Genomic DNA, 27,906 nt, shown 5'->3' with positions numbered 1-27,906 from the left:
GCTGTCACATGACATTATTGATTTAATAGATCAGCTCTTAGTCGCGATCTTGGAACTGTTCGATGGAGTGGCGAGACATATCGTCCATCAGCTGCAATGCTGCCTTCTTGGAGGCACAGGCTTGGAACTGTTTGATGGAGTGGTGAGAGCAATCGTCCATCAGCTGCGATGCTGCCTTCTTGGAGGCACAGACTTGGAACTGTTTGATGGAGTGGCGAGAGCAATCGTCCATCAGCTGCGATGCTGCCTTCTTGGATGCACAGGCTTGGAACTGTTCGATGGAGTGGCGAGAGCAATTGTCCATCAGCTGCGATGCTGCCTTCTTGGAGGCACAGGCTTGGAACTGTTCGATGGAGTGGCGAGAGCAATCGTCCATCAGCTGCGATGCTGCCTTCTTGGAGGCACAGGCTTGGAACTGTTTGATGGAGTGGTGAGAGCAATCGTCCATCAGCTGCGATGCTGCCTTCTTGGAGGCACAGGCTTGGAACTGTTTGATGGAGTGGTGAGAGCAATCGTCCATCAGCTGCGATGCTGCCTTCTTGGAGGCACAGGCTTGGAACTGTTTGATGGAGTGGCGAGAGCAATCGTCCATCAGCTGCGATGCTGCCTTCTTGGAGGCACAGGCTTGGAACTGTTTGATGGAGTGGCGAGAGCAATCGTCCATCAGCTGCGATGCTGCCTTCTTGGAGGCACAGGCTTGGAACTCTTTGATGGAGTGGCGAGAGCAATCGTCCATCAGCTGCGATGCTTCCTTCTTGGAGGCACAGATATGGGTGGAGGTAAGAAAATATTTACACAAAAATATTTAACTGTAAACTTTGTTGCCTTACCTCTGTCTAGTTATATTGGAAATCCACTGCACCAATTCAGTTTCCCAAATCTGATCCTGGTTCCCCCCTGGGTGCAAGTTTCTTTCTTTTTTTGACCTAGCATTACACAGCTGATTCAAATAATCAAAGCTTGATGATGAGTTGGTTATTTGAATCAGCTGTGAAGTGCTAGGACAAAAAGCACGAGGCCCCAGGACCACGTTTGGGAAATCCTACACTAATGGGTCCCTAAGTCCCAAAAAGGTATGTGTGTGTAAAAGGTAGGCCTAGTTTAGACTTCATTGTGGGCAGAGTTATCCAACTGAGAGCCTTCCGGATTCACTTCTGCCAGCTCATTCCCCATATGATGAAATGTGTACATAGTCGCCTACCCATACTTGCATTTACACAGGCAGCCCAATTTTTATATTTTTCCACTAATTGGTCTTTGACCAATCAGATCAGCTATTTTGCCAATAATTGGGCTAAAGATCAGTATGGGGCTGCCTGTGTAAACGCAGCCATAGAGGCTGTGTCTACACTTGACACTTACATGCCACTTCTGCTACCAGAATAAGAAGGTCGCATTGAAAAGACTGGTCTAGATGTGCAAAAGTCGCATTTTGATCGGATTGAGTTGAAATCTGGTTGACCACTTGTAAGAGTGTGTGAATTTCTCCTCAGGCTGGAAGAAATCAGGCTACCGAAAGCGCATCATTTGCAACGTGATCAGCACTCCACCCACAAGTCTGCAGAAAATGTGTCGGAGCGAGAGGCACCTTTTTTCATTAAACGTTCCTAGTGTGTGAGGAATGAGTTTGCTGGCTTCATAAATGCTAGCCAGCTAGCTTATTAGAACAAATATTTTTTGGGGGGGGCTAGAGTTAAGTGAACCAGTTTGCAAAGCTTGCAGGCTAGTTACAGAGTTTAGCTGGCTAGTTAGCTACAGTAGTTGGCTACTGCCATCAAGTTGTTGTTGGGTTATATTTGTCCTGTTCCACCGTTTGCAGAATACTTACAGGCATTTGATTATTGTGCGGCGGGAAAAGGGAATATGGATACAATGTGGGCAAGGTAGACATATTTAAATGTAGGAGTAGACTCATGACGTGTGCAGAATTCCACGATCAAAACTCATTGATCAGTATCAAAAGCTGCATAAACTGTCAAGTGTAGACACCGACAGAGACTCATGAGCCTAGAGCAGTGATTCTCAACTGGTTTTGCCTGAGGGCCCAAAATTGACATGGACAATTGAGTCACGACCCAATATTATGGACTGTTGATGATTACATTTTGTGATGTTGTATTGCAGCTGCCTTTTTGGGCAGGCTGCAATGGACTTACTCAATGGGCTACCATTATAGTATTACACTGCCATATGAACTGAGAACATGTATTATAAATTCAAGAGAATAAGCCATTTTAATTAGGAGACCAGTTCAGGAGTGGGGTGTAATAAATTATCAGACTCAGAACATGACATTAAAACCTGTCCAATAATGTTAATGAACAGGAACACACACCAGTCCAATAATGTTAATGAACAGGAACACACACCAGTCCTATAATGTTAATGAACAGGAACACACACCAGTCCTATAATGTTAATGAACAGGAACACACACCAGTCCTATAATGTTAATGAACAGGAACACACACCAGTCCTATAATGTTAATGAACAGGAACACACACCAGTCCTATAATGTTAATGAACAGGAACACACACCAGTCCTATAATGTTAATGAACAGGAACACACACCAGTCCTATAATGTTAATGAACAGGAACACACACCAGTCCTATAATGTTAATGAACAGGAACACACACCAGTCCTATAATGTTAATGAACAGGAACACACACCAGTCCTATAATGTTAATGAACAGGAACACACACCAGTCCTATAATGTTAATGAACAGGAACACACACCAGTCCTATAATGTTAATGAACAGGAACACACACCAGTCCAATAATGTCAATGAACAGGAACACACACCAGTCCAATAATGTTAATGAACAGGAACACACACTAGTCCAATAATGTTAATGAACACCTGGATTCGGTCTTATGTAGCAAAATTTGAAATAGTGTGTTTTACATTATATAAAGTAGAGACTCAGAGCTACACAATGGTATATCATACACTGCATTTGAGGAACAATGGGAAAGTATTTCTGCTTTGAAAGTTGATCACCTTTGAATGTTTTGCTATCTATTGAAGAGCTCTTCTTTGTCGACACCCATTCAGCATCTTTCACACCCTCACCTTAAGCTTTAGCCACACCATCTCGTTTCGCTCTCGAAGCGCACACTTGACGCTCTGGCCGATTTGATTTGTTTACATCGGGTTTACATGAAAACAGCCTAACCAGCTCTGCTGGCAACAATTTCATTACGCTTTTTTCCAGACGTTTACAGACACCAGCCTTATTCAACGGGTGTTGTACACATGTCACGTAACATTAGCTAGTGAAACAACAAACAGTGCCAACAATGCCACAGTGCTGGGAGCTAACCAACCAGGTTTAATGTTAGCTAGCTAACATTAGGCTCTAACTAGAACACCACACGGCTCTGGGAAACGAATAATAAAGTCAGCTAGGGAGCTAGCCAGCTACTGCAGTAACAGTAAACTTTAGCTTAAGGCATATAACTTGCTAGCTAGGTACATTGTTTAAGTTCACACACATCACTTAATATTAGCTAATGAGCCAGCCAGCAGCTGTTAGTTAAACAACCATGAACAGTGCCACCAATGCCACAGTGCTAACCAACCAACTAGAACAGCAAATGGCTCTGGGAACTGAATAATATCAGCTAGGGAGCCAGCTCGATAACAGTACACTTTAGCTTGAAAAGGTGTAATATCTGAATGTAGCTAGCTATCTTACCTGTACACATCATCGTGCATGGACGCATCTCCCTGTCAGGAATGCCATGCCACAGTTGCCCTTAGTTTGAAAATGTAATCCGGAGACAGGGGTTTCCTCCATCACTTTCTGAAGGATAAAGTTTTGAAATCAGTGGAATTAGAGTATGATAGCTAAAGAGAAGAGCCACACTTATGCAGCTCCACAACACATTACATAAAAAAAAGCCGCGTTCAACAGGTTACCAACACAAACTGACAAGCTTCTATAGCAGACCAATCCGAACTCCTCTCTCGGCATGTCCAGCCCACTCATTATCTCAGCCAATCATGGCTAGTGGGAAGGTTGCTCACTTTTCTGTGACTTAAACAACAAGACTCATAATTTAACAATTTTATTTGTATTTACAGATGGCATACACGTTTGTTATTAAGGCACATGAACGTTCACATGTTCCAGAAGACATTTCTGGCAAAATACGCATTTTGATCAAAAATGTTTTGCATTCAAACGGCTCTCCTGTGAAGTCGTGACTTGCGACATACGCCTAGTTCCCTGAATCGGGTCACATATACACTGTGTGTGTGTGCAATCCATTAAGTGCCATCCATGCTTACTTTAATGTGTGTAGATGGGAACCCTTTCACTGACGTCATGTATTGGTTCATCATTACTGTCAAGCTAATCAAGGTGGTCCTTTTTGTACGAAGAGGATGATTCAATGTTCTCTTCTGTCTCTTCTCTGTGTACACTTTCTTTTCATGTGTGTATGTGTGTGCAAATCCTGCCTCGAGATGCTCACTCCATCACTTTGAATATTTTCAGGGATCTGCAGGTTCCAAGTACAAGCGATGATCAAATACAAGAGTTTAAGATTGGCACTAAACTCGGTCTACCATAGACTGGTAAGATTGTCACTAATGCTTTTTTCATCGTGCTGCTGTGCAGTTTTGGTCCTTGATTTTGTCATCCAAAAAGTTATGTTTTGTTTAAGTAATATTTTGTATTGGATGTATCTACCGACCGCCTGTATATGTCCGGAAAAATACATCAGTTATTTTGACATTTCTTACTCTGGCTTGAAATCGCTGTCTTTGATTGAGTTGCTATGTCTCTTCTTATGGAGGCTTCCCCATTCAGAGGAAAAAGTGAGCGTTTCATGCTCTGCAGGTAATCTGCGATCTGTAATCTCTCATTATTACAAACAGAAATTATAGGAATTTTAATGATCAACAATTCTTGTCTGATCTGGGATTGTGTGGATGGAGGGGTTGTAACTTCTCTGATACTTCTCTGATTCTGAAATTGTTCTATTTCTTTGCTCAACTCTATTGCAGATAAGCATGCACCGTTCAAGAAACCAAGGGTAAAGTTTAGAGCTAATCTCAATCAGAGAAACTTCTGAAGATAAATGTAGCATGAGCTAAAGCGAGACTGAAAGCTTGTGGTGTAAAGCTTGCTGCCATTGGACTCTGGAGCAATGGAAACGCGTTCTCTGGAATGATGAATCACGTTTCACCATCTGGCAGTCTGACGTACGAATCTGGGTTTGGCGGATGCCAGGAGAATGCTACCTGCCCCAATGCATAGTGCAAACTGTAAAGTTGGCTGGAGGAGGAATAATGGTCTGGGGCTGTTTTTCTTGATTCGGGCTAGGCCCCTTAGTTCCAGTGAACTGAGATGTTTGACGAGCAGGTGTCCACATACTTTTGGTCATGTAGTGTATGTTCTTCATTAATTTATTGTTTTGATGTTAAAGACCATACTCACGTCGGAGTGTTGACCTAATTAAAGACCATACTCAAGTCGGCCTCTTACTCACCCAGAAGACTGGGTGAGTAAGAGGCCGACGTGAGTATGGTCTTTAATTAGGTCAACACTCTCAATGGTCAACACTCACTCTGGAAGGTAATTCCATGGCATGTTCCCAGAGCATGCACAGATCAACTGGCAGGCATATTCACTGTAATTTTCCATATCCCAGTCTAATCCCCACATGTTTTAAAATGACTACCATCATTCCTGTTCCCAAGAACGCTAAGGCTTCCTGCCACAACGACTACCACCTTGTAGCACTTGCATTTGCAATCCTGAGGTGAGGTGCTTTGAAAGGCTATTTATGGCACACCAACTCCATCATCCTAGACTCATTCCAATTTGCATACAGCCCAACAGATCCGTCGATGACGCAATCTCAATTGCGCTCCACACTGCCCTCACCCACCTAGATAAGAGGAATACTTACGTGAAAATGCTGTTCATTGACAAGGCGGAGGTGTTGCTAAAAATTTACGATAGCAAATTTCAATCACGACAAAAAGAAAATGACTGTGTTTTTGTCGTGATTTTCATGAAATCTATGCGGCCTACTCAATCACTTTTTATAGCTACTGTTTACAGGCCTCTTGGGCCATATGCAGCGTTCCTCACTGAGTTCCCTGAATTCCTATCGGACTTTAGTCATGGCAGATAATATTCTTCAAATTTTTGGTGACTTTAATATTCACATGGAAAAGTCCACAGACCCATTCCAAAAGGCTTTCAAAGCCATCGTTGACTCAGTGGGTTTTGTCCATCATGTCTCCGGACCTACACAATGCCACAGTCAAACTCTGGACCTAGTTTTGTCCTGTGGAATTAATATTTTTCCTCATAATCCTGGACTATCGGACCACCAATTCATTATGTTTGCAATTGCAACAAATAATCTATTTAGACCCCAACCAAGGATCCTCAAAAGCCGTGCTATAAATTCCCGGACAACTCAAAGATTCCTAGATGCCCTTCCAGACTCCCTCCACCTACCCATGGATGTCTGAGTACAGAAATCGGTTAACCACCAAACTGAGGAACTAAATGTAACCTTGTGTAATACCCTGGATGCAGTCGCACCCCTAAAAACTAAAAACATTTCTCATAAGAAACTATCTCCCTGGTATACAGAAAATACCCGAGCCCTGAAGGTAGCTTCCAGAAAATTAGAATGGAAATGGCGCTCCACCAAACTGGAAGTTTTCGAACTAGCTTGGAAAGACAGTACCGTACAATATCAAAGAGCCCTCACTGTTGCTTGATCAACCTATTTTCCAAACTTAATTGAGGAGAATAAGAACAATCCCAAATTTATTTTTGATACTTTCGCAAAGCTACCTAAAAAGCATTCCCCAAAAGAGGATGGCTTTCACTTCAGCAGGGATAAATTCATGAACTTCTTTGACAAAAATATAAGGATCACTAGAAAGCAAATTACGGACTCGTCTTTAAATCTCAGTATTTCTCCTAAGCTCAGTTGAACTGAGTCTGCACAACAGGACCTAGGATCAAGGGAGGCACTCAAGTTTTTTAAAACTATATCACTTGACACATTGATGAAAATAGTCATGGCATATTAACCTTCAAGCTGCATACTGGACCCCATTCCAACTAAACTACTGAAAGAGCTGCTTCCTCTGCTTGGCCCTCCTACAGTTGAAGTCGGAAGTTTACATACACTTAGGTTGGAGTCATTAAAAGATGTTTTTCAACCACTCCACAAATTTCAACCACTCCACAAACTTCTTTGGGACTGGGGGGCAGTATTGAGTAGCTTGGATGAATAAGGTGCCCAATAAGGTGCTACTCAGGCCCAGTTGCTAATATGCATATTATTAGTAGATTTGGATAGAAAACACTGACGTTTCTAAAACTGTTTGAATTATGTCTGTGAGTATAACAGAACTCATACGGCAGGCAAAAACCTGAGAAAAAGTGGGAAATCCGGAGGTTTGTAGTTTTTCAACTCTTTGCCTATCGAATATACAGTGTCTATGGGGTCATATTGCACTTCCTAAGGCTTCCACTAGATGTCAACAGTATTTAGAACCTTGTTTGATGCTTCTATTGTGAAGTAGGGGGGAATGGGAGCTGAATGAGTCAGAGGTCTGCCAGAGTGCCATGAGCTGACCACGCGCGTTCACGTGAGAGTTAGCTTGCGTTCCATTGCATTTCTCTAGACAAAGGAATTCTCTGGTTGAAACATTATTGAAGATTTATGATAAAAACATGCTAAAGATTGATTCTATACATTGTTTGACATGTTTCTACAGACTGTAACGGAACTTTTTGATTTTTCGTCTGCTTGTGCCGAAAAATTTGTATTACTGGGCTAAATGCGCAAACAAAAAGGAGGTATTTGGACATAAATGATGGACTTTATCGAACAAATCAAACATTTATTGTAGAACTGGGATTCCTGGGAGTGCATTCTCATAAAGATCATCAAAGGTAAGTGAATATTTATAATGCTATTTCTGACTTTGTTGACTCCACAACATGGCGGATATCTGTATGGCTTGTTTTGTTGTCTGAGCGCTGTACTCAGATTATTGCATGGTGTGCTTTTTCCGTAAAGCTTTTTGAAATCTGACACAACGGTTGCATTAAGAAGAAGTGGATCTAAAATTCCATGCATAACACTTGTATCTTTTAGCAATGTTTATTATGAGTGTTTCTGTAATGTGGCTCTCTGCAAAAAAAATCACTGGATGTTTTGGAACTACTGAACGTAAAGCGCCAATGTAAAATGAGATTTTTGGATATAAATATGAACTTTATTGAACAAAACATACATGTATTGTGTAACATGAAGTCCTATGAGTGTCATGGGACACGACGAGGACACGGGACGTCTGAACAAGCACAAGCTCTTCAACAAAATCGTCTTCTACAGGAACAAAATAATATGCTACAGGAACAACTCGATTTAGCCAAAACTAAATACGATCATGGCCACACCAAACTAGATAAATCTGAACAGTTGTCTATAAACAGGAGCGCTCAACTTGATAGCATGCATGCTGTTTTGTTGAACGTTACTCAAAGTAACACGGTTCTACTCAAAACGCTGCAGACCAAATACGATCAGTTAATGAACACAATGACAAAGTTGGATGACAAATCAGCAGAACTCACTGAAGTCGCTGACCAAATGAATGATGAGAACTCAGGTGATGAAGATGGAAATATTGATTTCTAAGCAAGCGGAGGAAATCTCATCACTGAATCTCTCGCTCTGTACTCAAAACCATGACAGATAAGTTTGAGACTGAAAGGAGCAAGTGTGACACTCACGTGTCCAATATCAGTACTCTAGGCGCTCAAGTGGACGCTGCAATGCAGCAGAATACCACCCTTAGGTAACACTTAGGTAACATCTGGAGTAAATCCAGGATGGTCACGCTCTACAGCGCGACTACCCATCCAAGCAACCGGAGCCCTGTACTCACAGGAGTAAAGATGATAGGTTTCAGACTTTGCCTTCCTCGTGTCCCTCAGTCTTCTCCTCTTGGCCATTCGGCACTGAGTAATATGCCACCTCTTGGCCAACAACAAGACTCGGCTTCTCCTCTTGGCCTTTCGGCCCCAATCTCTACACAGGATGAAGCCAACCCTCTCTGCCCGCTTGGTGCGGAATACCTTGACAAATTCGTCAAGAATTTCCCCACCTTTGACCCCTTTCCAGGTCAGCCAAGCGATACTGAGACGTTCCTAGCTGACATAGAGGACGCGTTGGATGGCTACCCGAATGCTACGGGTTCTGACAGGGTTTACCTGTTGAAGCAAACGTTGAATAGACACGTGAGGTTCATTCGTCTACAACAGCAATACGTGCTAAATGACTACTCTAAACTTGCCATAGCTCACTGGCTCACACCGTCAAACAAGCTCGGAACGAACACCCACAAGCTTACTATCATAGGCTTCGTTCAGATTACTTTGGCCTACTCACTGAAACAGGAATGGAAGACCTGCTACCATTTAAACAAATGTTTTGTCGAACATGTATCTCACCTTCATTACCTACTTGGGCCCTGCCGCCCACGTTGGCTTGCCTATTTTACAACTCAGAGAGCTTGCAAGCACAGCTTTTGAGGCCTCAAAAGTTCACAACGCTAAGAGCCCTGTGTCACGGCTGTTGAAGGAGGAGGACCAAGGTGCAGCGTGGTGAGTGTACATATTCTTTATTTATATGACGCCAACAATAAACACTACAAAACAAACCGTGAAGCTAAAGGCTATGTGCCCTAAACAAAGTCAACTTCCCACAAAGACAGGTGGAAAAAAGGGCTACCTAATTATGGTTCTCAATCAGAGACAACAGTAGACAGCTGTCCCTGATTGAGAACCCTACCCGGCCAAAATATAGAAATACAAATAATAAAATATAGAATACCCACCCCAACTCACACCCTCACCAAACCAAAATAGAGACTTAAACAGGATCTGACACCCTGACCGCGTGACACCCTGACCACTTGGTTTTGAAGTTTGACCAGGAGCACTCACTCCAGTTAGAGGGTGCATTATCAGGTATTGGAGCGTTGAGAGATGATGCGCAACAACAGTTTCTACCATGAAACCATGATTCCAATAACCTCCACAGTCGAAATAACTGTAAAGTACGTCGCCATCAACTTGACTACCGCGACCATCGACCTGTTCGCTACGTTCCTGCACCCATTAATGCGCAGAGTATACTCTGCTTCTGATGATACACCTTCCGCTTTGTTGGGGACTGTCACCCCTTACAATTACACTAATGGCGTCAGTCCAGCAACTGACCCGATGACTCCCACTGGTGAAACACTTTGCGATATCACAGACCGATATCCTCGTCTCAGTTCGTAGGTACTGAAGAGGTTGCCACACGCGGACGCAGTGGTGACTGACATGCCTCGACCGCCACTGACTGTTTTGAAGCACAAACACCAGGAGATTTGGTTGAAAGGTTACAGCCATTCTCATAACAACACGGCCGCCGACAACTAGTACATAGGGTCCGACCCTTTCGTTTGCGCCTCAGACAATCAGAAGACTAAGTGATGAGATACTAAAATATCTGAAAGTTATATTAGGAAAATTCTAACTTTGTAATCAAAATATTTTCCTTGGTGCCCCAACTTCCTAGTTAATTACAGTTACATGATTAATCAGTTTAATCACGTAATAATAATTACCGAGAATTGTTGATAATGTTTAATCTTCAGTTTAATGTTGCCAAAGACACGACAGTAGCTTTGCATTTAAATTGTTTAACTTGGGTCAAACGTTTCGGGTAGCCTTCCACAAGCTTCCCACAATAATTTGGGTGAATTTTGGCCAATTCCTCCCGACAGAGCTGTTGTAACCAAGTCAGGTTTGTAGGCCTCCTTGCTTGCACATGCTTTTTCAGTCCTGCCCACATATTCTCTATGTGATTGACGTCAGGGCTTTGTGATGGCCACTCCAACTCCACTTTGTTGTCCTTAAGCCATTTTGCCACAACTTTGGAAGTATGCTTGTGGTCATTGTCCATTTGGAAGACCCATTTGCGACCAAGCTATAACTTCCTGACTGATGTCTTGGGATGTTGCTTCAATATATCCACATAATTTCCCCCCCTCGTGATGCCATCTATTTTTATGAAGTGTACCAGTCCCTCCTGCAGAAAAGCACCCCCACAACATGGTGCTGCCACCCCCGTGTTTCACGGTTGGGATGGTGTTCTTCGGCTTGCAAGCCTCCCCCTTTTTCCTCCAAACATAACAATGGTCATTATGGCCAAATAGTTATATTTTTATTTCATCAAACCAGAGGACATTTCTCCAAAAGTATGATCTTTGTCCCCAAACCAGTCTGGCTTTTTTATGGTGGTTTTGGAGCAGTGGCTTCTTCCTTGCTGAGCGGCCTTTTGGGTTATGTCGATATAGGACTCATTCTACTGTGGATATAGATAATTTTGTACCTGTTTCCTCCAGCATCTTCACAAGGTCCTTTGCTGTTATTCTGGGATTGATTTGCACTTTTTGCACCAAAGTACGTTCATCTCTAGGAGACAGAACAGAATGCCTCTTCTTCGTGAGTGGTATGATGGTTGCGTGGTCCCATGGTGTTTCTACTTGCATATACTGTCTTGTCTTTGGCTCTGCCGGATTAAGTGATATGATATGCTATTCTATAAAATTATTTCTCCGTAATTAATGTCACCCGATTGAGCTAATCATGTAAATGTAATTAACTAGAGAGTCGGGCTGTAGAGCTGTTATCTTCTGAATAAACTCTTAAAGACCTAGTGATATTTTACATCAATAGCAGTCATTATCAATTGTCATTTTAATTCAGTCTCATCTGAAAGTTGTAAATTATTTTATCTGCACGAACCCTGGATAACAATTTGAATCACCAATACAAAAATTGGGTTTAATTATTTATTTACTAAATACCTAATCACACAGAATTACACATACACACAATTAATCATAACTTGATTACAAATTGCGTCATAAAGGAAGAGGTATTTATGACTGTCATAAACCTACCCCCCCAGGCCAACGTCATGACAATACTATTGTTTGTACAGATACCTTCAGGCATTTGGAAATTGCTCCCAAGGATGAACCAGACTTGTGGAAGTCTACATTTTTTTCTGAGGTCTTGGATGATTTCTTTTGATTTCCCCATGATATCAAGCGAATAGGCACTGAGTTTGAAGTTAGGCCTTGAAATACATCCACAGGTACACCTCCAATTGACTCAAATAATGTCAATTAGCCTACCAGAAGCTGCTAAAGCCATAACATCATTTTCTGGAATTTTCCAAGGTGTTTAAAGGCACAGTCAACTTAGTGTATGTAAATTTCTGACTCACTGGAATTGTGATACAGTGAAATAATCTTTCTGTAAACAATTGTTGGAAAAATGACTTGTGTCATGCACAAAGTAGATGTCCTAACCAACTTGCCAAAACTATTTTGTGAACAAGAAATTTGTGGAGTGGTTGAACAATGAGTTTTAATGACTCCAAACTAAGTGTATGTAAAGTTATTTTTTTCATTTTGCACTTCTGACTCACCGATGACATGGAGAGCCACAGACCAAAGTAATTTTAAGTTCACGTACTGCTCTTGTGATGTAGAAGTTTATAGGAACAGGCTCGAGGACTGCAGTGTGAGCAAGCCAGGTTTCTCCTTCTATTTTTATAAGACACTGGTAAATACTGCCATTTTAGGCATTCAGTCACATACTTCTCTGATGTGGAAGTGGCAGCACTTCCAATAAAACATTTAAGTATTAGGTTGGCCCTCAAAAAATGCCTTTTTTAATGCTTCTTTTTATTTGAGGGAACAAGCAAAAGGCAAATGTTTCATCTGTTAGGCAAGTGTCAACAGACCAGTTCTGAGCGCAGTGGTTTCAAGAACGTTTTGAAAGCACTTCAAATCAAAACGTCTCTCTTGACCACCACCGGCCATTTCCAGAAACAGCCCAAATAACATCAACCCTTTGAAAGAAGGGACCCATATCCGAGACTGAGGAAGCATTTTCTTCTATAACTCTTTACTCCAGTCATAGTTCATTTTTCCCCACGCCCAGTTTGGTGAGAGCAGCGGTATGTTTGGGATTACAGCTAATCCGACACGGCAGGTTCAACGGAGGAGGAGGGCAGGGCAGGCTGGGCGTTCATTTGGGTGGAAGAAAAGTACTATATTAGAGGGTGGTGGGGGGGGGGGTTGTTACACCTTACATAAGAGCTTGGTCTGGGACTGTGAGAGATTACACAAACACACACACACACACACACAAACTTGTTAGCCCATTTACCTTTCAATATGCAGTGGGCACTGTTAATACATAAATGTGTCTCTGTGTGTGTGTGTGTGTGTGTTGGGCTGTGGTGGTCATGACATTTTGTCAGCCGGAGATTGTCATACAAATAACTGCCGGTCTCAGGGTAATTGACCGATAATTAACATAAACACCTTTTAGCATCTCCGGGCATAACCTACAAACTACTGATGTGGAACTTTGGAAAATCAACTTTTATAAATCTATTTAATATAGTCTCCACCATCACATTAAATCCAGTATTGATTTTAGACCAGTCTAAAGAAACATGATATGAGGAAAATGTAGCTTATTTCAAGAAGAACAGAATAGCATATTCTGAGTTGTCTAGCTATGTCATATAGCTGTGGGTTTAACTACAGTGACAATACCAAGTATGTGAAATAGCTGGATTTCTGCATAAATTGGTCATAAAATTTGATCTGCTCTTGATCTAGGTCACAAAAATAGACAACTCAGTCTGCTTAAACTAATAACACAAAAACAATTATACGTTTTCATGTGTTTTATTGAACACACCGTGTAAACATTCACAGTGCAAGGTGCAAGAAGTATGTGAACCCCTAGGGTTAATGACTTCTCAAAGCTGATTGGAGTCAGGAGTCACCTAACCTGGAGTCCAATCAATGAGATGAGATTGGAGATGTTGGTTAGAGCTGCCCTGCCCTATAAAAAAACATTAACAAAATTTGAGCTATTCACAAGAAGAGTTGCCTGATGTGAACCATGCCTCAAACAAAATAGATCTCAGAAGACCTAAGATTAAGAATTGTTGACTTACTTTGTAACCCTTTCCAGCTTCATGTATCTCTAAAAGCCTTGATGTTCACCAGTCCATGTTAAGACAAATTGTCTATAAATGGAGAAAGTTCAGCACTGTTGCTACTCTCCCTAGGAGTGGCTGTCCTGCAAAGATGACTGCAAGATCACAGCGCAGAATGCTTAATGAGGTTAAGAAGAATCCTAGCGTGAAATCTCTGGAACATGCTAACATCCCTGTTGACGAGTCTACAATACTTAAAACACTAAACAATAATGGTGTTCATGGGAGGACAACACGGAAGAAGCCACTGCTGTCAAAAAAAACATCTGCACATCTGAAGTTTGCAAAAGTGCCCCTGGATGTTCCACAGCACTACTGGCAAAATATAAACAACAATAAAGTTGTGTTGTTAGGAAGGAACACACAACACTATGTGTAGAGAAAAAAAGCATCAAAACCTAAAACCAAATCCCAAATGTAATGTATCGTGAAGGGAGCATCATGGTTTGGTGGAGCTGCCTCAGGCCCTGGACAGCTTGCTATCATTGACAGAAAAATGAATTCCCAAGTTTATCAATACATTTTGCAAGATGATGTATTTATATGATGTATTCTGCGCTGTGATCTTGTATTCTGCGACATATCTGTCGTTCTGCCCCTGAACAGGCAGTTAACCCACTGTTCCTAGGCCGTCATTGAAAATAAGAATTTGTTCTTAACTGACTTGCCTAGTTAAAGGTAAAATAAAAATATAGACAAGAAAAATACAATACTTTGTGTGTTATTAGTTTAAGCACACTATGTTTGTCTATTGTTGTGACTTAGATCAGATCAAATTTGATAACCAATTTATGCAGAAATCCAGGTAATTCCAAAGGGTTCACATACTTTTTCTTGCCACTGTAGTTCATTTGGCAGGCAAGATTTGCTTAGAATTTCGTGGCATTATTTTATAATATGAAGAATATAATTGAACATAGCTGAATAAAATAGAAAGGATATTTTCCAATCTATTTCCGAGGGAGTGAACACATGCGGCTATTGTGTGTTGAGCAGTTAACAAAGAAACTGCTCCTCCTATATGCTTAGTTTATATGCTTAGTTTAGAGTTATTTATGTAACTTTAGTTGTGATACAAACGTTAGGCTATATGTTTCGATTTTGTATGCATTCTAAGGTAGCATGATGTGACTAATAACGATTTGAGAAAAGTTACATGAAAGGCATGAGCTCTGCTTTTTTTTACACAAGCTGCACACACTTCATCAGTCTCTTATTCACAATTGGACAAGCACTTGATAATATATTCACCCATCAGACTATTCTTAATTTTATCTGGTCTTTACATATAGCCTATGGGTGGAAACATTTTCTATTTAGAATGGCACACACAAACAAAAGTAATCCATAGCCTGCACTCGAATAGTGAATGGAGCTTACATGCGGTTGTTTTTAATATGCAAGCATAGGCAGCATATCAAACATCGCAGGAAAAACGTTAGGAAAGCAAATGCTTGTTTCTGTAGAGAAGATAATGAAAAGACATCGTCTTTTTAATTGAGCGAACAACAGCATAGCCTATTTTATTGGCACCAGTGCACACTGCACATTTTCACTATCGTTGTTGGGTCAGTGCTACATAAAAGTCTGTTTTTTGACAGTTTCCTGTTTAGATGAATGTACTTTTCTGTATTTCCCCTTCTCGTAGGCCTATTATATGGACAAGGTCGTTTTTATTGGTCTGTTTGTCATTGTCTGCAGAGTAAGACCCTGTAATTTGTCCTATTATAAAAAAGATTCTGATTATGTCACCAGTCATATAAAGTGTAGTAGAATTGCATGAAATGTGTTTATAAAAAGCTGCATTTTTCCCATGCAAAGAAAGAAGAAACATTATTATCTGATATAGTCTCGACCTACTCTGTCTTTTTTTTGAGAGCAGTGATTGAGTTATATGACTATCCAATCTCCTCATCACATTAGGAATAGTAGGCTCTTACACAAGTCTGCAAATGCAAGGAAGCATGGAATGCTTTATTACAAAGGGTGCATTTGTGAAAATTTGCTTCCCCAAACTTCAAACTCACGGGCCACTTTTGCATGCCAGGTTGTACAGCAGTTTAATGTGCCTTAATTTTAAGAATTGAGCAATAAAAAATAACAGCATGAAAAAGCTGGGATCCTCTTTTAAATAGTGGCCAGTCAAAACTCTGTTTTCACATGCGCTTGCCCAATGACTGGGCTTATAAGAACACGTTACTCTAGGCTCTGTAAGCTATGTGCTCTCTAACCGTGTTCCTATAGGTCCTAAGCCTATAGGCTACGTTTGGAGTAATTTGGCCACTTTATTTTTGACGCAAACCTTATAACACAAAGGCCTATGGGTAAGGCTACAGGTAGGCTTGCATGAAAATAAGTTATGAAATAAATATAGTAGGCCTAGCCTATAGAAAGCTGATGTGATCCTTCTATTTAAACATTTTTATTTATCCTTTATTTAACCTATTTTTAGAGGCCATCTCAACTTTATTTTCTCACAGAATTGCATAGCTTATAGAAACGTATTTCAACATGAGTTCATGGGCTCTCATGAGGTGTTTGATTTGATTTTCGATTGCATTTGCATTGCTGTCAGAGTGATTAGAGAGACAATAGATTGCTTAGTACCAGGCCATTAGCGACCGGCAGTTAGCAAGTTTGATAGGCTGCTGATGGTCATTAGTAGCATCAGAGTGCAGTGTTGGAGAAGCCTAGTTACCGTGACTAAATGGTCACATGGAATTTAACTGCGTTCTTGACTTGTGACCGAGGGTGTGGCGGTAATACGTTAGGGCCGACTTCAAGTTTTCATAACAATCGGTAATCAGCCTTTTTGGATGCCGATTCTGGCAGATTACATTGCAATCCATGAGGAGACTGCGTGTTAGACTGACCATCTGTTCCGCGAGTGCAGTGTCAAAAGGACCGTGTGGCTGCAAGGAGCCAATGTAAGTTGCTAGCTAGCATTAAACTTATCTTATAAAAAACAATCAATCTTCACATAATCTCTAGTTAACTACACATGGTTGATGATATTACGAGGTTAACTAGCTTGTCCTGCGTTGCATATAATCAATGTGGTGCCTGTTAATTTATCATGGAATCACAGCCTACGTCAACTTCACCAAACGGGTGATTTTATTTAACAAAAGCACAATCATTTCACAAATGTACCTAACATCAATGCCTTTCTTAAAATCAATACACAAAAGTATATTGTTTTAACTTAAACCTGCATATTTAGTTAAAAGAAATTCATGTTAGCAGGCAATATTAACAAGGGAAATTGTATCACTTCTCTTTCGTTCAGTGCAAGCAGAGTCGGGGTATATGCAGCAGTTTGGGCCACCTGGCTTGTTGCGAACTATGTGAAGACTGTAATTAATTAGCCAGAATGTTACATAATTATGACATAACATTGAAGGTTGTAACAGCAATATTTAGACTTAGGGATGCCACCTGTTCGATACAATACGTAACGGTTCCGTATTTCACTGAAAGAATAAACATTTTGTTTTCGAAATGATAGTTTCCGGATTTCAAATCAAAGTTTAAATCAAATCAAAGTTTATTTGTCACGTGCGCCGAATACAACAGGTGTAGACCTTACAGTCAAATGCTTACTTACAGGCTCTAACCAATGGTGCGTAAAACAAATGTGTGTGTGTGTGTGTGTGTGTGTGTGGAGGTAAGTAAAGAAATAAAACAACAGTAAAAAGACATTTGAAAAAAGAGTAGCAAGGCTATATACAGACACCTGTTAGTCAGGCTTATTGAGGTAGAATGTACATGTAGGTATCGTTAAAGTGACTATGCATATATGATGAACAGAGAGTAGCAGAAGCGTAAAAAGAGGGGTTGGCAGGTGGTGGGTGGTGGGACACAATGCAGATAGCCCGGTTAGCCAATGTGCGGGAGCACTGGTTGGTCGGGCCATTTAGATAGTATGTACATGAATGTATAGTTAAAGTGACTATGCATATAAGATAAAAAGAGAGTAGCAGCAGTGTAAAAGAGGGGTTGGGGGGAGCACACAATGCAAATAGTCCGGGTAACCATTAGATGTTCAGGAGTCTTATGGCATGGGGGTAAAAACTTTTGAAAACCCTTTTTGTCCTAGACTTGGCACTCCGGTACCGCTTGCCATGCGGTAGTAGAGAGAACAGTCTATGACTGGGGTGGATGTTTTTTTTAGGGCCTTCCTCTGACACCACCTGGTGTAGAGGTCCTGGATGGCAGGCAGCTTTGCCCCAGTGATGTACTGGGCCGTACGCATTACCCACTGAAGTGCTTTGCGGTCGGAGGCCGAGCAATTGCCGTACCAGGCAGTGATGCAACCGGTCAGGATGCTCTCGATGTTGCAGCTGTAGAACCTTTTGAGGATCTCAGGACCCATGCCAAATCTTTTTAGTTTCCTGAGGGGGAATAGGCTTTGTCGTGCCCTCCACTACAGCCCTGTCTTGGTGTGTTTGGACCAAACTAGTTTGTTGTTGATGTGGACACCAAGGAATTTGAAGCTCTCAACCTGCTCCACTACAGCCCCGTCGATGAGAATGGGGACGAGCTCGGTGCTCCTTTTCCTGTAGTCCACAATCATCTCCTTAGTCTTGGTTAAGTTGAGGGATAGGTTGTTATTCTGGAACAACCCGGCCAGGTCTCTGACCTCCTCCCTATAGGCTGTCTTGTCGGTGATCAGGCCTACCACTGTTGTGTCGTCATTAATCTTAATGATGGTGTTGGTGTTGTGCCTGGCCATGCAGTCGTGGGTGAACAGGGAGTACAGGAGGGGACTGAGCATGCACTCCTGGGGAGCTCTAGTGTTGAGGATCAGCGTGGCAGATGTGTTGCTACCTACCCTCACCACCTGGGGGCAGCCTGTCAGGAAGTCCAGGATCCAGTTGCAGAGGGAGGTGTTTAGTCCCAGGACTAGAACTCGGTTTTCCAGGGAGGTGATTTGGGTGCGTAACTGGACACAATCTGAAAATAACAGCGTTTGTCGCCCTTATATTTGGCCCCTCTGTCAATTGTGCTGTTATTTCAGTGAGTGTCCTTTTTGAAGGTACACTTTAAAGGGGAAGGGAACAATGGATTGGGGCTTGCCCCACTGATCCCTGAGACCTCACTGGCAGGTCTGGGTGGGTAGGGCCTGTTCCTTTTTGCGTGTGTGTCTGTGTGCATGTGCCTGTGCGTCTGTCCGTGCTTCTGCACGTGTGTGCAAAAGGCAATTCTAAGTCTTGTGGCATATTTTGTTTAAACTATCCCCAATTTAATGGAATTGCTACCCTCTGCATGCACAGTACCATCACATGTGTAGTGCACTCTTCCATCACATGTACAGTTAAATCTCAAGATCTTGCACACTAATGAGATGCTATTGAGCCCACACTACTGCACTGTCTGAGCCAAGAACCACATGCTTTCTGTTAAGTTTTGATTACAATACTGGGTGTGGTAATATATTTTATATATTGAGTCTGCTAATTGAGGTGTGTTAATTCACCTGTTTCCATACATGTTTCATTTTAAAACATTTATCTTACAAAGGAGTTGTTTAATCTAACTGCTTAGCTATGTATATGTACATGGAATTGTATATTTTGTTTTACTAATTGTTTTCTAATCTTTACAGGAAAATACCACGGGCACTATCTGATGTGTGGAGACATTTCACTGCAGCTAATGTAGGAGGAAAGGCTGTGTATATTCGTAAATACTGTGCCAAATCATATGTGAAGAATGCAACAAAGATGTAGAATCATCTGGCCAAGTGCATAAAGTTCCCTCAGCGCTCACAACAAGCAACCTCTAACAAAAGTCCCTCTACATCTATTCGAGGTAAAAATTATGAATCAGACACCTTATCGACAGCAACAGCTCATGGTCCTCCTGGAATCAGAAGTTTTTTTGACTCAATGGAGGAACGTAGTCAGAGAAATGCTGATGAATGTCTTGCTCGAGCTGTGTATGCAACTGATTCACCTCTGATGTTCGCAGGCAATGTGTATTGGAAGAGATTTCTGAACGTTCTTCACCCAGCATACACCCCTCCAACCAGACATGCTTTATCTACTCATTTGCTGGATGCAGAGTTCAAGAGAGTTCAAGTGAAGGTCAAGGAAATCATAGAGAAAGCTGTATAGCAATCATCTCTGATGGGTGGTCGAATGTTCGTGGGCAAGGAATAATTAACTACATGTCCACCCCTCAACCAGTATTCTACAAGAGCACAGACCCCAGGGACAACAGAGACACCGGTCTTTACATTGCAGATAAGCTGAAGGCAATCATCCATGACCTTGGACCACAGAAGGTATTTGCACTGGTGACAGACAATGCTGCAAACTTGAAGGCTGCTTGGTCTAAAGGAGTCCTACCCTCATGTCACACCCATTGGCTGTGCTGCTCATGCATTGAATCTGTTCCTCAAGGAGATCATGGAATTGAAAACAATGGATACACCCTACAAGAGAGCCAAGAAAATGGTTAGGTATATGAAGTGTGATCAAGTTATAGCAACAATCTACATCACCAAGCAAAGTGAGAACAATAAGAGCACCACATTGAAGCTTCCCAGCAACACCCGTTGGGGTGGTGTTGTCATCATGTTTGACAGTCTCCTGGAGGGGAAGGAGTCTCTCCAAGAAATGGCCATATCACAGTCTGCCGATATGGACAGCCCCATCAAGAGGATCAGTCTGGGCGGTCTGGCGAAGTACACTTCCAAGCAAGGGCTTTGGGATGGAAATGCATTATATGGCAGTCGTGCCAAAATATCCCATCAGCCACCTGGCGGAAGGGACTTTGTGGATCTGAGGCTCTTTCCCGTTGTCTCCATCATCAGCTGCCTCAGAGCGCAACTGGTCCTTGTTTGGGAACACACACCAAATCATGCAACAGGCTGACCAATACAAGGGTTGAGAAAGTGGTGTCCATCCGGGCAAATGTGAGTTTTTTTGACCCTGACAAAGAAGCCATCCTGTGACTGTGAAGATGAGGCCTCAGAATCTGATGTTCAAGAGGTGGACATGGAGGAGGTCCAGGGAGAAGACATGAGAGGAAGACAACCAAAGCTTTTTACAGATGTATGTCGAAAATGATTTGGGAGATACGATGGATCATTCAATATTCCCTTTTGATGTTCAGTGAAATCATCCCATGTCAACTAATTTAATTAAAGTTCAATTCGTAATTAAAGAGTTATTTGTTTCGTTTTCTATTGGTTTGCAATTCTGTCTACTTATGATAAGGTCAAATGTTTCTGTTTCTGTCTCCATATGATATGGTAAATATGTCCAATGCAAAAAACATCTACATTTAAATGGTATTAATATTGATTTACATATATTTCTGTTAATTGCCATATATTCCATTAATTCCCACTGAAAGTTTCCACCTCTGAATATTCCCCAAAATGTGCAACCCTATGTGTGTTCCAGTCTGTGTGTTTTGACCACAACAATGGCCTGTTTCTCTTGCTCTGTGTTCCTGCAGCAGTGGTTTGAGATCATGGGAAAGGCATGAGGATGTAACATTGCGTGTGTGTGTGTTCCTCTTTACTCTAGATGCTAGCTTATAGCCTCTGTGGTCTGCCTGGCTGGCTCCAGAACAGTTTATAGCACTCCCCTTTTCTGTTGACTGGGGGCCTTTTTATAGGAGAAAACACACTAAGTCACTCACTGACTCAGACTCTGAAACCTGAACTGAACTTTCACTCTAGTGGAGGAGACTGAGAAGGAAAGAGCAACACAGAGCTTCCTACTGTTGTCTACATCCTAACTTTCTTCTCTAGGTTAACTAAGTCTCTCTCTCCGTCTTTTCATCCCATTTACAGGGAGTAACCAATCATTTTTTTGGGGGCGACAACTTCCAATCTGGAGAACTGAGTTTTGTTGTGTGAGTAAGTGAGGTCTCTCTCCTCCCTCTCTGCCCCTCCCCAGACCTCTACTACTTCCATGTGAAATAGGTCTCCTCCCTCTCTGCCCCTCCCCCAGACATCTACTACTTCCATGTGAAATAGGTCTTTCTCCTCTCTCTCTGCCCCTCCCCCAGACCTCTACTACTTCCATGTGAAATAGGTCTCTCCTCCCTCTCTGCCCCTCCCCCAGACATCTACGACTTCCATGTGAAGTAGGTCTCTCTTCTCCCTCTGCCCCTCAACAGACCTCTACTACTTCCATGTGAAATAGGTCTCTCCTCTCTCTCTGCCCCTCCCCCAGACCTCTACTACTTCCATGTGAAGTAGGTGTCTCCTCCCTCTCTGCCCCTTACCCAGACCTCTACTACTTCCATGTGAAATAGGTCTCTCCTCCCTCTCTGCCCCTCCCCCAGACATCTACTACTTCCATGTGAAATAGGTCTCTCTTCCCTCTCTGCCCCTTACCCAGACCTCTACTACTTCCACGTGAAATAGATCTTTCTCCTCTCTGCCCCTCCCCCAGACCTCTACTACTTCCATGTGAAATAGGTCTCTCCTCCCTCTCTGCCCCTCCCCCAGACCTCTACTACTTCCATGTGAAGTAGGTGTCTCCTCCCTCTCTGCCCCTTACCCAGACCTCTACTACTTCCATGTGAAATAGGTCTCTCCTCCCTCTCTGCCCCTCCTCCAGACATCTACTACTTCCATGTGAAATAGGTCTCTCCTCTCTCTCTGCCCCTCCCCCAGACCTCTACTACTTCCATGTGAAATAGGTCTCTCCTCCCTCTCTGCCCCTCCCCCAGACCTCTACCACTTCCATGTGAAATAGGTCTCTCCTCCCTCTCTGCCCCTTACCCAGACCTCTACTACTTCCATGTGAAATAGGTCTCTCCTCCCTCTCTGCCCCTCCCCCAGACCTCTACTACTTCCATGTGAATGTTACTAGTAGAACCCCACAAAGATAATTTAGTTCCCTGTCCCGTCTTGTTTTGCTATGTCTTTTTACTTAGATTTCCCAGAGCAGAATGTTACTAGTAGAACCCCACAAAGATAATTTAGTTCCCTGCCCCGTCTTGTTTTGCTATGATGTCTTGTTACTTAGATTTCCCAGAGCAGAATGTTACTAGTAGAACCCCACAAAGATAATTTAGTTCCCTGTCCCGTCTTGTTTTGCTATGATGTCTTGTACTGTATTTTAAAGGTGGATGGTTTTGCCTGTGAGACAAATGTGATTGGGATGGAGAGGACTGGGTGCCATCTTGACTTCTTTAATGAAAGGGGTGGGGTGATACGCTGTGGAGTAATTGGGATTGCTGTAGCTGAAACCACAGTGGAAAGCAAAGCAGTGCTGGATTAACCTTGATGAATTTCAGAACACTTAACTCATGTGGAAGGAGATGTTAGCATAACATTATGAAAAGGTTGTGTGCATGCGTGCATCTTCTTTGTGTGTGTGTGTGTGTGTGTGTGTGTGTGTGTGTGTGTGTGTGTGTGTGTGTGTGTGTGTGTGTGTGTGTGTGTGTGTGTGTGTGTGTGTGTGCTTTATTGCTGTGCCCTTACACCATGGTGTTGTTTCAGTGACTCAGATGAGGGCTGTAATTACCACAGGCCGTTGCTAAATCTCCCTGACCGCTTGGGCGGTTCACTCTAAAGCACAGACAGACAGACCCTCATTCTGCTGATCTCAACCTGACTCTACTTTTTACCACCCTCAGGAGAATGGCAGACACGTAATCAGTCAGGCACTTCTCAATGTTTTCTCAATTTCTATGGAAGTAGTCTTCAGTATTATTAGCCTGGTCCCAGATCTGTTTGTGCTTTATAGTCAACTCCTATGGTAGTTGTCATGTTTTGCATTACAATAACCTCAGTCGTTGGCAAGACAGCACAAACGCATCAGGGACCAGGCTCCAGTGTTAAATATTCCACTGCAAGTTGTCATACTCCAAACCAAAATAACCCATGTATTATGTGAGCACTGCATTGTGTAGTAGTTATGTTTACTGACAGATGAAGCCCTGAACTATCAAACCATTGTTGGCTTAACCTAATCAGCAATGGCACAACAAGGCATCAAAAATGGTGATACTTGATCATATACATTCTTATCAAACTCACACTTACACCATCACACTTCTATGTTTAACATCCATTTTCCTAGATGGATATTTTCTTCGTGTTTCAATTTCTCATTAAAATGACCTGGTCACAAAGGTCAGTGTTTCACACTCTCTTAGATCATTAGCAAGAGCAAAACTTGACATTAAAGTTGAAACCTCCGTGTCTGCCAGCTTTTCTCTTCTCTCGGCTCCTCTCCTCTTTTCTTAAATAAAATCAAGTCACACATTTCATACCAAAAAAGTCCTTCCCATAAAATTATAAAGAGAGCAAGATAAAATAAAAAAACTAATCAGGTTTGGGGTCAATTCCATTTCAATTTAGAAAGTAAATAAAATTCATATTCCTAATGTTCTTCATTGAAAAGTATTGAAGGGAATTATAATTGCAATTTCAGTGTACTTCCTGAATTGACTGGAAGTTAAATGACTGACTCTGAACACGGCATTTCCTCTCCTTTCTTCTCTCCTACCTCTCTACCCTCCCCACCTTACCTCTCAGTCCCCCCCCCCCCTCTTCTGTTCTCCCTCTCCTCTTCTCCCCTCATGTCCAACCCAAGGAGCTGGATACATGGCGGCAATCTGCAGGAAGGGATGGAATCACTTCCTTCCCACCATTGTCTGCAAAGTTGCTGTTCATGTTTTGTCTTCTGTTCAACTATATTATTCCATTTGAATTAAGGCAGCTCTTGATACCCAAATGATTCAGTAGGAGTTAAAAGAAACTGCCATAGCACATTCAATGTGGTCCTAACCTATTGCTACTGTAGGAGCGTTGCTCTCTGGCCACACCTGCTTATTATATAAGGGTGAACAGGCTTTAGTTACCAACAGTTAAGCCTCTGATTACACTGTAATACCATAGGAGTTTACACTGTTTTCTAGAAGAGAGGGAGAGCGAGAGTGAAAGGTAGCCTGGTCCCAGATAGTGTATTGCCATGGCAATGACCATAGAAGTTAGCTACAGGACAAACAGATCTGGGACCAGTCTAAGTGAGAGGTGGGTCTTGTAGTGAAATGGGTTGTTTCAAGAGAGCATGGCATGTTTGCAGGATTTCTGCATTAGAGACCCGGCCTGTTTCTCAAATGGCATATCATTTCCTACATAGGGCACTTAGTTTGACCAGAGCCCTATAGGCCAATATATAGGGAATAGGGTGCCATTTGGGATGCAAACTCAGCCTGTTTCCCTTGTAGCGCCGTGGCCATTATGTAAATTGGAGCCAGGTGGCCACAATTTTAAAGGAAATCGTAAACGCATGCAGCACACACAGACAATTGTAACTGTTTGTGTTCCTCAACCCCGGTAATCAGAACCAAGCAGGCAACCGATGACCACTCTCTTACTATATCTTTCTCTCTCTCTCATTCTCTCCATCCAGTCTGATCAACAGGATCAAACCAGGCATCATCGAGGGTGAAGAGACTCTCCACACCGATTGCTGGACTGGTAAGTGCCATTCACATCCTTCATAGTCAAAGCAGAGCTGGGTCAAAGACCTATGTAAAATAGTTTCAAGCACTTAATTTAGTTTGAAGCCAATGGAATAGTCCCAGAAGTCGAAACGCCAAGCTAAATCAAGTTCAGCTCAAATACTTTCAAATACATAAAATACTGACAGCTTTAAAAATATACTTCAAATGTTTGTCATATACAGTGCCTTCGGAAAGTATTCAGACCCCTTGACTTCTTCCACATTCTGTTACGTTACAGCCTTACACTAATGTTGATTGAGTAGATATAAAGTTGAAGTTGGAAGTTTACATACACCTTAGGCAAGTACATTTAAACTCAGTTTTTCACAATTCCTGACATTTAATCCTAGTAAATATTCCCTGTTTTAGGTCAGTTAGGCTCACCACTTTATTTTAAGAATGTGAAATGTCAGAATAATAGTAGCGAGTGATTTATTTAAGCTTGTATTTCTTTTGCCATATTCCCAGTGGGTCAGAAGTTTACATACTCAATTAGTATTTGGTAGCATTGCCATTACATTGTTTAACTTGGGTCAAACGTTTCGGGTAGCCTTTCACAAGCTTCCCACAATAAGTTACGTGAATTTTGTCCCATTCCTCCTGACAGAGCTGGTGTAACTGAGTCAGGTTTGTTGAACTTGAACACTTTTTCAGTTCTGCCCACAATTGTTCTATACGATTGAGGTCAGGGCTTTGTGATAGCCACTCCAATACCTTGACTTTGTTGTCCTTAAGCCATTTCGCCACAATGTTGGAAGTATTCTTGGGGTCATTGTCGAATTGGAAGACCCATTTGCGATCAAGCTTTAACTTCATGACTGATGTCTTGAGATATTGCTTCAATATATCCATTTCATCATTTTATTTCTTCGTGATTCCATCTATTTTGTGAAGTGCACCAGTCCAGCAAAGCACCCCCACAACATGATGTTGCCACCCCCATGCTTCACGGTTGAGATGGTGTTCTTCAGCTTGCATGCCTCCCCCTTTTTCCTCCAAACATAACGATGGTCATTATGGCCAAACAGTTCTATTTTTGTTTCATCAGACAAGAGGACATTTCTCCAAAAAGTACGATCTTTCTCCCCATGTGCAGTTGCAAACCGTAGTCTGGATTTTTTTATGACAGTTTTGGAGCAGTGGCTTCTTCCTTGCTGAGCGACCTTTCAGGTTATGTTGATATAAGACTTGTTTTACAGTGGATATAGATACTTTTGTACCTGTTTCCGCATCTTCACAAGGTCCTTTGCTGTTGTTCTGGGATTGATTTGCACTTTTCACACCAAAGTACGTTCATCTCTAGGAGACAGAACGTGTCTCCTGAGCGGTATGACGGCTGCATGGTCCCATGGTGTTTATACTTGCGTACTATTGTTTGTACAGATGAACGTGGTACCTTCAGGCATTAGGAAATTTCTCCCAAGGATGAACCAGACTTGTGGAAGTCTACAATTTTCTTTTGAGGTATGATTTCTTTTGATTTTCCCATGATATCAAGCAAAGAGGCACTGAGTTTGAAATACATCCACAGGTACACCTCCAATTGACTCAAATGATGTCATTTGGCCTATCAGAAGCTTCTAAAGCCATGACATTATTTTCTGGGATTTTCCAAGGTGTTTAAAGGCACAGTCAACTAAGTGTATGTAAACTTCTGACCCACTGGAATTGTGATACAGTGAATTATAAGTGAAATAATCTGTCTATAAACAAAAATTACTTGTGTCATGTACAAAGTAGATGTCCTCACCGACTTGCCAAAACTCTAGTTTGTTAACAAGAGATGTGTGGATTGGTTGAAAAACAAGTTTTAATGACTCCAACTGTGTGTGTATATAATAATATATAATATAATATATATAATATATATTATAAATTATGTTTTTTAGAAATGTTTACAAATGTATATTAAAAAACTGAAATATAACATTTACATACGTATTCAGACCCTTTAATCAGTACTTTGTTGAAGCACCTTTGGCAGCGATTACAGCCTTGAGTCTTCTTGGGTATGACGCTACAAGCTTGGCACAACTGTATTTGAATAGGTTCTCCCATTCTTCTCTGCAGATCCTCTCAAGCTCTGTCAATTTGCATGGGGAGCTCTTCTCAGGGCCCTCGAGATGTTCGATCCGGTACATTCAGGCCAAAGAGTTCAATCCTGGTTTCATCAGACCAGAGAATCTTGTTTCTCATGGTCTGAGAGTCGTTTAGGTGCCTTTTGGCAAACTCCAAGCGGGCTCTCATGTGCCTTTTACTGAGGAGTTGCTT

The 27,906-nt window shown here is 42.0% G+C and overlaps 1 protein-coding gene across 1 annotated transcript in view; it reads left to right on the top strand.

The window, feature by feature from the left end:
• Window positions 1-27,906, top strand: part of LOC135547776 (uncharacterized) — a 65,492-nt gene that overhangs the window by 812 nt on the left and 36,774 nt on the right. The window contains exons 2-3 of the mRNA XM_064977033.1: window positions 2-779; window positions 25,542-25,609. Of these exons, the coding sequence (XP_064833105.1) occupies window positions 2-779; window positions 25,542-25,546 (783 nt within the window). The 3' untranslated portion in view covers window positions 25,547-25,609. The remainder of the gene's footprint in view (window position 1; window positions 780-25,541; window positions 25,610-27,906) is intronic.

The sequence above is a fragment of the Oncorhynchus masou genome, chromosome 10 (genome assembly GCF_036934945.1).
Source record: "Oncorhynchus masou masou isolate Uvic2021 chromosome 10, UVic_Omas_1.1, whole genome shotgun sequence".
NCBI classification, from domain to species: Eukaryota; Metazoa; Chordata; class Actinopteri; order Salmoniformes; family Salmonidae; genus Oncorhynchus; species Oncorhynchus masou.
This window is presented reverse-complemented; position numbering and strand designations above follow the sequence as displayed.